Below are 14,006 nucleotides of genomic sequence, written 5' to 3'. Positions count from 1 at the left end.
CAGTTCTTGGCATGCAGTAAGTGCTTCATCAGTGTTGGATTTTCTTCTTAATACCATGACAGCTGGATGGCGTTCTGGACCTTGGACCAATTCAAAAATACCAAAGCCTGATGTAGTGAAATGAAAAGAGAACAGTAAATGCTACTGAGGACCTACTATGATCACGGTCTGTGCTAAACAAAAGTGGGTGAGACATATTTTAGCATCAAGGATCTTGTGATTTCATTAGGGAGGAAGCTAATAAAAAATTAGGTAGGTGCTAAAGGACTAGAAAATAAAGGGTAGAGAGAGAAATATATATATATATATATAGAGAGAGAGAGAGAGAGAGAGAGAGAACACTACGAATGTCTACTTTATTATTGACTTTACATATTATTTCATAGAACTTTTTCCATAAAATTATTTTTGTACTTGAAAGAATCAGCAATGGCTGCCCACTTGGTTGGAGTGTCATCATGTACACCAAAGGGTTGCAGTGGTTCTCAACCTTCCTAATGCCGCGACCCTTTAATACAGTTCCTCATGTTGTGGTGACGCCCAACCATAAAATTATTTTTGTTGCTACTTCATAACTGTAATTTTGCTACTGTTATGAATCATACTGTAAATATCTGATATGCTATATGTGTTTTCCGATGGTCTCAACCCACAGGTTGCGAACCGCTGGGTTACAGGTTCAATTCCCAGTCAGGGCATATACCTAGGTTGAGGGTTCAATCCCTGGTCAGAGTGTGTACAGGGAGCAAATGATCAATGTTTTTCTCTCACATTGATGTTTCTCTCCCTCTACCTCCCTCTTCCTCTCTTTAAAAGTCAATAAAAACATATCAGGTGAGGATTTAAAAAACAAAAACCAAAAAAGAATCAGCAATGGCCAAAGTAAATCCTAATGCTTCCGGAAAGAATGAATGTGTGCCAAAGTCCAGGGGCAACATGTACCAACCAGTAAGAGACAACCCTGTTCTGTAGGGTGGACAATAGGTGAGACCGTCTGAGAAGTAAGCAATCAATCAAACAAACAAAACCAGCAGAGGAAAGACTAAGTCAACAGGATTCCAGTTTTCTGGAATTTAGAAGACAGTGACTCTCTCCTTTCTCCCATTTGTAACTCCACCCCTGCAATTGGCTCAAATGTCCTTGAATTTGTGAAGTGTTTGGGCTAGTCCATCATTTCATACACAGTCTGGTGTCTCTAAGGAACTACATGAGACATGAAAGAGGCACAAAAGGCTCCTTCTCTCAGGGAGCAAGATGCACGGTACAGAAGAGACGTACACAACTCTCACGACTGTGAAATAAGCGTCGGCGCCATGTCTCTGCGATGAGCTACTGGAATTCACAGAAAGGAGGCGGGGGTGAAATACGACCCTGGAGCTGGGCTTTGCAGCCGAGGGTGGCCAAGGCTGGCAGCAACATGAGCGAGCACTGGGACTGGGTGGTAGCCGAGTGCAGAAGGAACATCTGAGCTGGAGATCAGGGCCAGAGCAAAGGCGGAGGTGCCATCCAGCCAAGTGGGAGACGCACACAATGTCTGGCCTGCTCCCCGAGTCATCCGGGGTTCCTGGTCTTGGGGGGAAGGGATCGGGTCAGGAGTCAGCCCAGAAGGCCTTTCACCACAGCCATTCTCTAGTCCCCGCCCCCCACCACCCTCAGTCTCACTGCTCTCTCTTGGGTTGCAGCCGGTCAGCCTTGTGTCACCCTTGGCTTAGGCTCATGAGAGGGGCTCGCTAGGGCTGACAGAAGTGATGACAGAGCTCAAGTGGGCAGGCTTCGGGCCTAATCACAGTGGGAGGCGAGAGTGACGGGTCACTGCAGGGATTGTGCGTCAGTGTGCCAAGGAAGAGGTGAGCAGGTCTCGGCTTGTGTGGTCTTGGCCCATTGGTGAGAGCCGCTTCTGTCTGTGCTTCCACACCTAGGACGGTGAGGAGCTCTGCTCAGTTAAACAGGAAGCCAGGGGAGCAGAACTGAGTTTGTCTGAGACAGCACCTTCCCCGTCCACTCGTATGTCTTCCAAAGTCACATCTAATCAACGTGGGGATTAGGAGACCGTGATTGACATGCCTGGGAGAGGCACACATTTGCATCCACCTAAAAACCAACAAAACGCAGTGGTGTGTGCCTAGGAGACATCAGAGTTAAATTCTGTGTTGAATTTTCAGAGTTAATTTCTTATATTCTCGATAATATTTGTATTTCTCCTCTATGCCTAAGGTAGGGGGCCCACAGGGCCAAGTGTGGAAAACTTTAGGCCATACCACTTGTGGATGGGTACCCATCTTTCTGAGGGGGCAAGCATAGAGTCCTTTCGCCCCAGTTGGTCACAGTAATAATGGGAGTATGAGGGAAAGCCCCCTGAACATCTCAAAATATTATCCTGTGACATAGTCTATATCTTTCTGCCTTGGGCTCACGTATTCTCTTTGTCTTTCCCTTCAGCTTGTGGCTCAAGTCCTGGAACATAAAGATATAGGCTTTGTGATGGTCGATGCCAAGAAAGAAGCCAAGCTTGCCAAGAAACTGGGTAAGTGTGATTTTTGTTAGATACATCAGGAAGAAACAAAGCGTCTTGCAAAAAAAAAAGTATAGTTTCATTTATTCTTGCATGATAACTGGGCTTTATATGTATGTTCATTGTTATGATCTTGCATACCCTAGTCTTGGGTTGTAGAAAAGTTTCCGAAAAGTAAATACCAGCTTAACTTGAATGGTTTTACATTAAATCGTCTAATGAAGAAGGCTTCTTCCTGGAGAAATTGACCCTAAATATTTAAGCCTTTATTTTTAGATCCTAGAGTTAAAAGGCCAGCTTCTCTATCTCACTACCATGGTGGTCTCTCCTTCCATCATCTATTATTTCCTTACCTCTCAGCTAAAACAGCCAACACATACAAAATTAGTGGCAGTGACTCTGATGTCCCAGTGGTTTCTAAATTAAAGGCTAAACCCCAGCTGGGCATTATCACCAAGGATGGGAGGGAGGATTTAGATGAGGTATGCGTGACTACCGAGCTCGGGCTGTAATCTCCGGGTCAATATGTCCTGCATAAGTGCAAGCGAACTTTAAGATCCTTACAGTGCTAATCCCAAGGAGAAAGAACACAAACAACTTCCTGGTTTTCAAACATCCCACACGTGAATTGCCCACTTAGCTTTATTCCACATGACTAGTGAACAGTAGCCATAGCAGGAGGTTATAAAACAGGACCTTTGAAGAAAGGTTAACTGGATGTGGAATAGTAAGCATGGGGTGGGGGTTAGTGGTGGTTCTATCAATACCTCTAGGTAGCCCTGGCCAGTTTGGCTCGGTGGTTAGAACATCACCCTGTGGACCGAAGGGTCGAGGGTTTGATTCCCGGTCAAGGACATCTAACTTAGTTGCTCAATCCCATTGTTTTAAAGAGAAGTTGGATTTCCAGTAAATTTAGTTTGAGGAAAAAACTAGTGTTCCAGTGATCTAGAAATTTAGGGAAGATAAGCTGGGAAAGCATTCATATGGCCCAGTGAACATCCTCCCAGTCAGGATGTGATGGGGCTTGCAAAGTCTCAATGGGCCTTTCCCCAAGCTCAGCCTGGAGGAATTACCGTAGCAGGTTCCTTCTCAACTACCTGATTCTCGAAGTTTCCAGGACAGTGGTGTTTTGTGAGCCTTCTTCTTCATCTCCATCCTCACCTCCACTTGCCTGAGTTGGGTCGCCATAGGGCTGAACCAGTGCAATAGCCTCCTAACTGATTTCACTTGGAGCAAAATCCAATAGCAGGACACTGGCTGCTATTCCTGTGGTACCCTTGTGATCAGCCACTGCCAGGTTCAAGGATGCTTGATGCATTGCTCCTTTAGGTTTGGAAATGGTGCTCCAGGCTGTGCCCAGGGATATTCAGACGTGCCCTGGGCCACAGTAGGAGGGGGCCAGCCTCCCTTTCCCTAGAGATTCGCAGAAGAGTTCATTTGGAGAAAGCATTCTCCAGCAACAGAGAGTTTGAAAACAAGGAATCTAAGGAATTAAGGATGCTTTCAGCTGGACTAAACGCCAGCCTCAGCTCGTTAGCCTTCCCGGGGGAAATGCAGTCTTGCAGCAAGTATTTGTTCAGGTCACGGCATTGTGCCAAGAGCGATGGAGGGTGGGAAGATGCAGACCCTGCCTGGCAGCATTCTCAGCTAACTGGGAAGAGAGAATGTGCAGAACTCAGCTCCTCTAGAAAAGCAAGCTGTTCGCTCTGGCCACAAACATTTATGGGGTGCCCAGTGTGTTCAGGCTCTGAGTGACACCCTGAGATACAAAGATAACAATGGTCTTACCCTCTGAGAGCTTACTGCTACCGTGAGTACTTGTACATGGAGCCCAGAGAAGACCAGTCATGGCAGGGGACACCAGAGTGGCCTTCCTGGGGAAAAGGAGTCCTAAGCTGAGACCCGAAGTAGCTGACCAAGATGGCGGAGGGTGGGGGTCACCTCAGACTCGAAGAATAGGAGAACATACGTGTAGAGAATCATGCTCTGTGACCTTTCCTATATAAACCCTTTTACATCAGCTTGTGGGCAAGAAGCAAAGGGAGTTACAGGGAGTAAAAGAGCAGTTCTCAAAGGAGCACTGGTCTACCCAAGGGAGAATGTGAAGGGTGGGGTTGGCATGATGTTGTGGAAGGACCTGAATGGCAGGCTAAGGTGTCAGGTGGGCAGAGGGCATTGCAACTTTGTGGTAAGGAGAAGGGGGTCACAGGAGTTTTGGAAAATTGAAGCAGTGATGGTGTGGAGAACAGATTTTTCTTTTAAGTTAAAATCCAGGTGGGATTGTTGGTTCTTGACTATTTTATTTAAATTTGATTTAAATTTCCAAGAGCAATGGAGGGTAGGAAACGATGCAGACCCGGCCCTGGCAGCATTCTCAATGGACAGGGAAGAGAGGATGTGCAGAATTCAGCTCCTCTAGGAAAGCAAGCTGTTTGTGGGGTGCCCAGAAATCTGATCTAAATTTCCACTAGCAGCAGCTTAGAGGTTTGGTTTCAAGGGAACCATCTTAGGAGTAAGGCGGGCTCCACTCATCCTGACCCGGCCAACAGGATGGCTTTTCCTGCATCAGGATCATCTTGTCATGGGAACTCTTCCTTTCTTCCAGGTTTCCATGAAGAAGGAAGTCTGTACATTCTTAAGGGCGATCGCACAATTGAGTTTGATGGCGAGTTTGCAGCTGATGTCCTGGTGGAGTTTCTCTTGGACGTGAGCATTTATGCACAGTGCCCCACATGGAGTTGTTTGGGTTCCATACAGGGGGGAGTAAAACTTTAAAATAAGAGCACAGAAGCTGGGTAACTGGACTTGATCTAAGACAAATTTCCCAGGCTTCACAAAAAGTCAAGGACAGCGTACATCCCAGTGCTATTTACTTATTCCAGGAAGTGGGCCCTTAGGTCACCTGAGAAACTGTTTCCTTGTGATCAGAGGGTCACAGATCGGAACTGTGTAGTAGTAACATGTTATCTCTCTTAGCAGTCATATACCGACACCCCCTGAAATCCCCTTGGCTTGTTCCAGGGCTTCTGAACACGAGTTGGGAATTGTGAGGAAGTGGTGGCTAGTCACCTGAAGACCAGTAGGGAGAGGAGGAACGATCAGCCGAGTTACCCTCAGAGCAAAAAGGGGGAGGACCAATGAGCCCCAGTATCATCCTCCTTCTCAGTCAGGGAGGTCCACTACCCTCAGATCCATATGCACAGGCGGATCCATATGCTCAAACACTATACAAATATTCTATCCATTGGTACACTCACACTCTCAATTGCAGCTGTGAAGTCCAATTCAAGCTACTTTTGAACACAGATTCCTGTACAGAAAATGCACATCCATATTGACGATTCTTATCTACCAGCTCGTCCACAGTGGTCTCTCACCTCTCTCCACAGCCTCAAAACCCCTTAAAAGGGGGCACCTCCTATGAAAAAGTGCCCATAGGTTCTCGCTGGCCCGTCATTAACCCATAACTGCAAGCCCTAAAAAAGTTGAGGGTAGCAGCTGAACAACTCGGCCAACGTGGCACTGCCCCGCCCTACCAGCGAGGCCAAGGCTTTTAGAAGCTCACAACAGATGCCAGACTCTAGCTACCGTAAACAACAGGCTACGTGGTCACCCACACAAATAGAAATCCAGAGTGAGGGCAGATTTTAGAGTTGATCAAAACAAGGCTCTCTCACCATTTTCCTCTGTAAATCATGGATAATGCTGTTTTCTCTGTTGGCTTTGTCCCTAAGCTGACTGTTCCCAAGATAAGCCAGCAGCAGGAGAAGCTACATCACATTTCCTCATTAATATTCAATAAGGGGGGGGGGGGGGGAATCTGGCTTCCCACTGTTGCCTTTAAGAGAAAGCTGAACTTTCCTAAAGCTTTCAGTAAATCTTTCCTGGAGAGTCATTGACCAGATCTGGGTCTTATGCCATTTCTGAACCAATAAATGACAAGAGAGATAGAACTGCCCACACCAACCAGCCTACCCCATTGAGTCAAGGTCAAGTCCTCAAAAGGCGCTGTTGCTGTACTCATTAGGGGAGGGTGGGATGGATGCTGAGGCACCAACCGAAGTCCCACAACTTCCCTCCAAAGCCCTCTGCATACGTGCCCGACTCCTGGGGAAGGAACCGATTTTGTGTATTTGTGTGTGGCATTTCAGCTCATTGAAGATCCAGTGGAGGTCATCGGCAGCAAACTGGAAGTCCAAGCCTTTGAACGCATTGAGGACCACATCAAACTCATTGGTTTTTTCAAGAGCGAAGACTCAGAATGTAAGTTGTCTGTCAACTCCAGCCTGTTGGTCTAAAGGCTACATTCCCAGCAAGGTATGTCATGCTATCCGTAAAGACGATGGGCATGTCCCATGCGGGGTAGGAGGGAGAATCTTCCTTGCGCCCTGAGCAAAGGGACACCTGTATTGATTGTACAAAGCAGGCAGGGGAGCTGAAGGAAGGCTGAGGCTGGGCCATGTTCTCTGGCCTTGAAGGGGGTGAATGTTTTACAGAAGAGAGAAAGCCCTTCCTCCACTTTTCCACCGGCTCACCCACCACTTGGATTCTCCCTTAAAAGGGGACAAATAGTGGGCTGTCTTCCTGACACGGGCAGCTCCCATGGTCACCAGTTGGAGAGCTTCTCAGGCACTTGGACAGCATTAGAGGAAAGTTGGGGTAGGGCTGGGCTTAGCAGCTGCAGCACAATGTGGAAAATTGCTGGCCAACCCCGCTGACCACCAAGGCAGCCTGCAGTAGCACACCACACCCTTGGGCGTATTCCCTTTGAAAGTTTTGCGGCTGGGGTTTGGGTGGGCACAGTTACATATCACAGCATCAGCACAACCCTACAGGGGTTGAAGTCAGGAGGAATCAGGAAGGGGAGGAACCAGCAAGGCTAACAACCTGAGTGCCTTTTCTTAAAGTGCTTTGGCAGCGTGAGCCCAGAGTGAAGCCTTTTTCTGGTGTCTCAGCCTTGGAGAGAGGGAGTGGGCTTAGCTATGAAAGAGGACCTGGTAGCATTAGTCCAGGAGGGAAGTGCAAATAAGGGATGCTTTTGGCTATTTCTGGAAACTCCAAAATATTTTGAAATTATTTGTGAAGCTGTGTCTCTACCCCATCTGCCAACTGGCATTCTTAGTCATCGCAACCACCCACCATTTTCTCTCCCCCAGGGCCTACCTGAACTGTCTCCTCATTTGCTACGTAAACGTCTCTATTCACCCTCCTTAACAGTGTGTTGGGGGAAGGTGGCTAAGTGGGGAGTTTTGCCCTGGTTCTTTGGGTGACTTCATTTCAATGTTCACATTTCTATATAGATACTGACTACTCTGGGGAGATCAGAGTAGAAGACTAGACCGGGTTTCCTGAAGACAACTACTGTTTGCAAGAGGTTACGGGTTCAACCCTAACTTGAAGCACCAACCTGGGATTTGCCTTGCCCCACCCTTTTCCACCTTAGGGATACAGACTGGCTCCCTAAGAGAAGAAGGGAGTTCTCTTGTCAAAGGTCTAGGCCAGTGATGGCGAACCTATGACACGCGTGTCAGAGGTGACACGCGAACTCATTTTTTTGGTTGATTTTTCTTTGTTAAATGGCATTTAAATATATAAAATAAATATCAAAAACATAAGTCTTTGTTTTACTATGGTTGCAAATATCAAAAAATTTCTATATGTGACACGGCACCAGAGTTAAGTTAGGGTTTTTCAAAATGCTGACATGCAGAGCTCAAAAGGTTTGCCATCACTGGTCTATGCCATGCTTTCCTTCAGGGAAGGAGTTCAGGAAGGTGGAGAGAGGTTCATCAACGACAAGGAGGACAGGGAAGCGGGGAACAGAGAATTCTTAAGGAGCCCACTGCTGCTGTAAATAGACATAAGTGACTTAGCTATGGCTTTAACCATTTCCCTTTCTATACTCCCCACCTCCCTCTATTCATTCTCCAAATCTCTCACCCATCTTCTTCCCCTCCACTCAATCCTCCACCCCAACTATAGGCCTATATGACATATTTTGGGACAACCCAATCACTTTTATGAGGATGAGTTTGTGTGAATATGGATCAGTATGTAGAGGTTTGTTGTATACTTTCTACCCCTCTCTCATCTGTGCCTATTGTGCGTACCTCTGTTCTAGCAACTATCACACCACACTGTGATTCTTCAAGGGTCCATGACCCACCCTGGGCTGTGAGCCTTTGATTGTTGTCCATGTCTTCCTCATTTTGGTGTCCCCTGAGCCAGCATTATTCTTGAAATGTTTTCCATTGAAGGTTAGAAAATTCTTCATGCTCTTAGAATTCTAGCAAAAGCTTGTGCCTCTGGTGATGAAGGGGTATGAATTCCAGGAAATGGAAAAAGTTAATCTTGTTGGATCATTGGCTCTCAAGATTATGGAATTTTTGTAGAAACACTACTACTACTACCATTATCATCACCCTCACATCTAAGGCTTGAACCAGGATGCCTTTACCTAGTAACTGTCTGGGTGTGGTAAGACACAACATGACCATACCCATGCGGCCTCATGCCTCTCTTCCCCAGTTTGTACTCAAGTTTGGGACCAGAGTCAAGCATGGTCTTGATTAGTTTTAAGTGATCCTTTCAAGGGGTCAGGATGAAAAAAAGGAAAAATTAAAAAGAGGGAAAGAAATGCTAGGATTTACCAAAAAGAGTGCTCCTGCTAAGAGTTTAAAATACTTCTGTGCTGTCATTTTGATTGAGGTACATTTCTCCACACACTGTGTTCCCTCACACACAGGCTGCAACTCTCTAGGGGGCACATGAAAAGGTAGCAGTGACTTCGAGCGAAAGAACTTTTCCTTTGGGTTTGGGGTTTGACCACCCCTTTCTTTTCCCTTGTTCTCTCTGGGTTTTCTCCTTTCCATCTACCAGTTTTGTAAAACATACGACAGTGTGGCAAAGAGTTCTTTTGGGTGATTGAATGCCAATCAGTTCCAACTCCTTGGGGAAGCTGTGGGTTTAAATGGTACTAAATAATTATCTATCTAAATAATATGTACTCAATAATTATCCAATTAGGACTAATTGGCTTCCCACTCTCTCCATTATTTAAACAAAGAAATGTCTGCAGTGTGTGTCTTGCAAATGCCTCTCCTGTCTACTTTTTCCTCTTAGATTACAAGGCTTTTGAAGAGGCAGCTGAGCACTTCCAGCCTTACATCAAGTTTTTCGCGACCTTCGACAAAGGGGTAAGGACCGATGACACCTCAATTTGAACGCTTTCGTAGGCACGAAGTATTGACAGTTGAACTTGCCACCCCTTTTTCTTTTCTTTTGAAACGTTAACCACCCTCCACTCATGAGCACTTTCTCCAGAATTAGAAATGTAGCAGCACATCGCTACTGCATGAGATATGAATACAAAGATGTTTCACTCAGATGATGTCAGGGTATTTCTGAAAACATCCCAATGAAAAGGGATGAACCAACCACTCATATCACTGTCAGCACTAAGAATGGAGAGAGTGTGAGCCTGGAGTGTGCGGGACACTAATCATTGCTTCCTTTTTTTAGAGCATCCTCTCCCTCCCTGGGGCTGCATGCCTTCCCTCTTCTGGGTGGGGAGGGGCATTGACCTTGGAAGCCCCAGTGCTTCCGATAGTTACCCACATCTTCAGGAGATGCCACGGATCTACCTGTCTATAATTCAAATGCTTGTTGTTTTGTGGGTGTGGAAAGTGCCTCTAGAAGCCTAAGTGCACAGAGATAGAGGGACCTCAAACCAATGGGTACTTTATTTGGGGTCTACTCTGCTTGAAGTACTCTACCCTGGCTCCGGGTACCACTAAAATGGCTACTAATCCAGTGCTCTCTGCATGTTGGGCTCAAGTGGATATATTGCACTAGTACAATCTCTAGTCCTTTACACAACTTCCAGAAGAGAAAACATTTAGAAAGGTTAAGTAATATCCAAGGTCTCCAGTGAATTAATGGTAGTGCTAAGATCCCAATTTAGGACAAGCTGTGCTCAAAGTCCATGCCCTTTCCTCTGTCCCACATCATTAACTAGAAGGCTCTGTTCCTACCGTTGAGATTCAAGGTGCACACTTGCACATCCACACCCACATAACACACACAACTCACGCATGTATAGCAAACACAACCCACATTCATAACATACTTAAAACATACCCAACATGTGTGTAACACACATACACAGACAACGTATGCACTACATAACACACAAACCTAACACACCTACACACACACACACACACACACACACATATAACACCCCCAATGCACACACACTAAGAACATTCGAAGTATTCTATGAAAAATGAGGAAGTCTGTAGATGCTGAAGCAGGGGAAAAGTATGATAAAAAGAGATTGTACTCAATTCATACATATACTGACCCACTTCTATGACTATGGCCCCAGTTTACAAGCCTATAATCCAGAAGAGAGGTCCATAGTCTACATCATCTGAACTTGAAGAAAATGTACCCTAATTGGTTGGATTACATTAGAGAGGGATATTGAGCAAGGATAGCAAAAAGAATAATAATTATCATTCATTAAGTGCTTTTCATGTGCCAGGCGTTGTGCTAAGAGCTTATACAGGTTTTCTCATTTCATCTTCTCAACACCCAGTAAGAGAGGGATTAGTTTTCTCAGTCTACAGAGGATGAAACTGAGGTACCGAGGGATTAAGAGATTTGCTCATGTCACATAATGAGTAGTGAAGCTGGATGTAACCTCAGGTCAGCCTGACTTCAGTGTCAGTGCTCAGTACTACTCTACTCCAGAGAAAGACATGGCACATGTACACACGCATCTGGTACATGTAAGCCTTCAGTGAATGTTAGCTAGCTGTGATGGCTATCTGTTGTTGTTGTTCTTAAATATATTTTTATTGATTTCAGAGAGGAAGGAAGAGGAAGAGAGAGATAGAAACGTCAATGATGAAAGAGAATCATTGATCGGCTGCCTCCTGCATGCCCTACACTGGGGATCAAACCCACAATCTGGGCATGTGCCCTGACTAGGACTCCAACCATGACCTCCTGGTTCATAGGTTGATGCTCAATCACTGAGCCACGCCAGCTGGGCAGGACTGTTGTTAATAAAGACAGTCGTTTAGGTCCAGGAAGGTAGAGGTGGGGAGAGGATATTAGTGAAGAAGGGGAGGTACAGAGAAGCTTTAACTGAGTCCATCACTGGCATCCGGTTAGGATTGGTCAGCAGTGACTATGACTCCATAGTAAGAACCCATCGAAGGGAAGAGAGTCAGGCAGACAAGCCTGGCCAAGCAACAGAGCCTCAGTCCTTGGAAGGGTGGTTCAAGGTAGAGTTCAGGGTGGGGTTGGTTTGCAGATGTGCCCCCCAGCCCAACCGCATGGCTTCACGTCTGAGGCCCATGAAGAAGGTGAGGTCAGGCTGTAATTAAAAACTCAGAAGGCTCTTCACTAAAAGCTCTAGAAGACACTGAGTCATAAGTGCCACTGCTCATGTAGCCTGGCGGGATTTCATAACATTCAGAAAGAGAAAGGTAATGCTCCCTACCTCCGTGGGGAACCAGAGGGAAGAGCTGTCACAGAGACGACTCAATGCCATTTGGGACTTAAGAACTTGCACCCAGCAATTAGGGGTGTGGGTGACAGTGCCCAATGGTGATGGTGGGGTCCAGCAGGCATGGTTGCACCCATCATGTCACTCAGGATAGCACACAATGTAAACTTATGAATTGTTTATTGCTGGAATTTTCCTTTTAATGTTTTCGGATCATGGTTGACTGCAGGTAACTGAAACTGTGGATAAGGGGGGACTGCTGTCTATGAGCTGGAGAAATGTAAAGAGGGTGAGATGTCAGGGCTGCAGATGTAGACTTGGGAGTTAGTAGTTTCCAAACACCGTCCATATTGTAATCCCTCAGGAAGCTTTTAAAACTATGGGTTTCTGGGCGCTAGCCCTGGAAATCTGAATTTTCATTTTTAAGGATTTTGACCCAGGAATATGCATTTTTAAAAAGCTCCCAGTACATTTTACCTGGTACATCATTTTGGGACCAGAAACAATTGATGGCTCCTAATCCTCAATCAACCCCACAAGGGGGCAAGAGAGGGTCAGAGGGCTAAGGATGGCATCCACTCTACTGCACCTGATAGCCTAAAAGATGTAGTTCTAATTACCCCCCCCGACCCCCCACCCCCCCCGCCCCCCCCCCCGTGGCCTCCCAGCGACCTGTCCCTTTCTTGGAGTGAACAGTGAGAAGCAGAATCATTTTTTGAACCATATGGGGACCAAAAGAAGCAGTGGTTATCTAAACAAAGTTGATGGAGAAGACAGACATTGAAAAGGCCTAAATGCATTAAACTGATTTCATTTGCAACAATGAATGGCTTGCTAACATGTAGAAAAACATCTGTATCAAAATCCATACACTTGCCAATGTCAAAAAATGGCCATTCTGCTTTGTAGTTTTCTTATCTTTGGCAAAATCTATTCCAACTAGTTTTTTAAAGGCATAAAAGAACTCACTATATGGACCTCCTAAGCATTCAGGAGTAAAATCCATTCTCGTATCATTGTTCCTGCCCATGAACCAGGTCTGGTCCCAGAATAGTGTCTCAGGGACAGTCAGCCCCATTAAATATTTACTGAATCAATGAATGAATCAATATCTCAATCAGTCAAATCTCCTTCAGTCCTTACCACCCAAAATACAAATAAAAGACTAATAATAAAAAAAAAAGGGATTCTCTGAGATACAAGGCGAGGGCCCCCCATGGTGCGTGCTGGTGAGGATGTAGCAAACAGGAGAAAATTATGCTCAGCGATCCCCAGAATTAAACCCAAGAACATCACAATCCAACCTCACACGCATGGTCTCCACACTGCAGACCTGGACACTGGCAACCGAGAACCAGAGAACCTCTCCCCCAACACACACACACACACACACACACACGCGCGCACACTCACACACATGCACACTCACACATGCACACACACACATGCACACACACACACACGCACACTCACACACACGCACACTCACACACATGGGTGCACCAGAGCTTCCGATGAGCCCCTTCCTGCCTTTGGGAAGCCTGCATTCCAGCCGCCTGCAATGGGGTGAATTGATGAGAGCATGTCCAAGAGCAACAGGGAACATCTGACTAAACACGTGCGGCAGCAGTGGAATATCTATGGGGCCAGACAGCTTTCTTCACAGGGTCAAGGAGAAGGTGATTTTCGAGGGAGGGCTGGTGTACTGGCAAACGGGGTTTGAATTCTGGCTCTATCCCCTCGGGTAGATAATCCTGACAAACTGCATACTCCGACTGCACCTCGGGCTCATCATTTGTAAAATAAGTATAATACCAGCTTTTACCGGATACAATCAAAGGGAGGATTCATAAAGGAATCAGCCTAAAACGCGTTGCAACAGTGCCTGGCACATGGCAAGCACTCTATGTGGTTATTATTGTTACTTTTTTCTTCCTGGTTCTTAAAATAAGTAGTAAGTGAACTCAGAGAACC

General features: G+C 46.0%; 1 protein-coding gene across 1 annotated transcript in view; it reads left to right on the top strand.

Moving 5' to 3' along the window:
* CASQ2 (calsequestrin 2) overlaps positions 1-14,006 on the top strand; it is a 53,129-nt gene that overhangs the window by 9,842 nt on the left and 29,281 nt on the right. The window contains exons 2-5 of the mRNA XM_070396581.1: positions 2,440-2,524; positions 5,118-5,218; positions 6,664-6,775; positions 9,635-9,708. Coding sequence (XP_070252682.1) covers positions 2,440-2,524; positions 5,118-5,218; positions 6,664-6,775; positions 9,635-9,708 — 372 coding nt within the window. The remainder of the gene's footprint in view (positions 1-2,439; positions 2,525-5,117; positions 5,219-6,663; positions 6,776-9,634; positions 9,709-14,006) is intronic.

Source organism: Myotis yumanensis, unplaced genomic scaffold, assembly GCF_028538775.1.
Source record: "Myotis yumanensis isolate MYYU_CA2020_CCGP unplaced genomic scaffold, mMyoYum1.0.hap1 SCAF_17, whole genome shotgun sequence".
NCBI classification, from domain to species: Eukaryota; Metazoa; Chordata; class Mammalia; order Chiroptera; family Vespertilionidae; genus Myotis; species Myotis yumanensis.
Note: the sequence above shows the minus strand (reverse complement) of the source record. Positions and strands in the feature narration are given on the sequence as shown.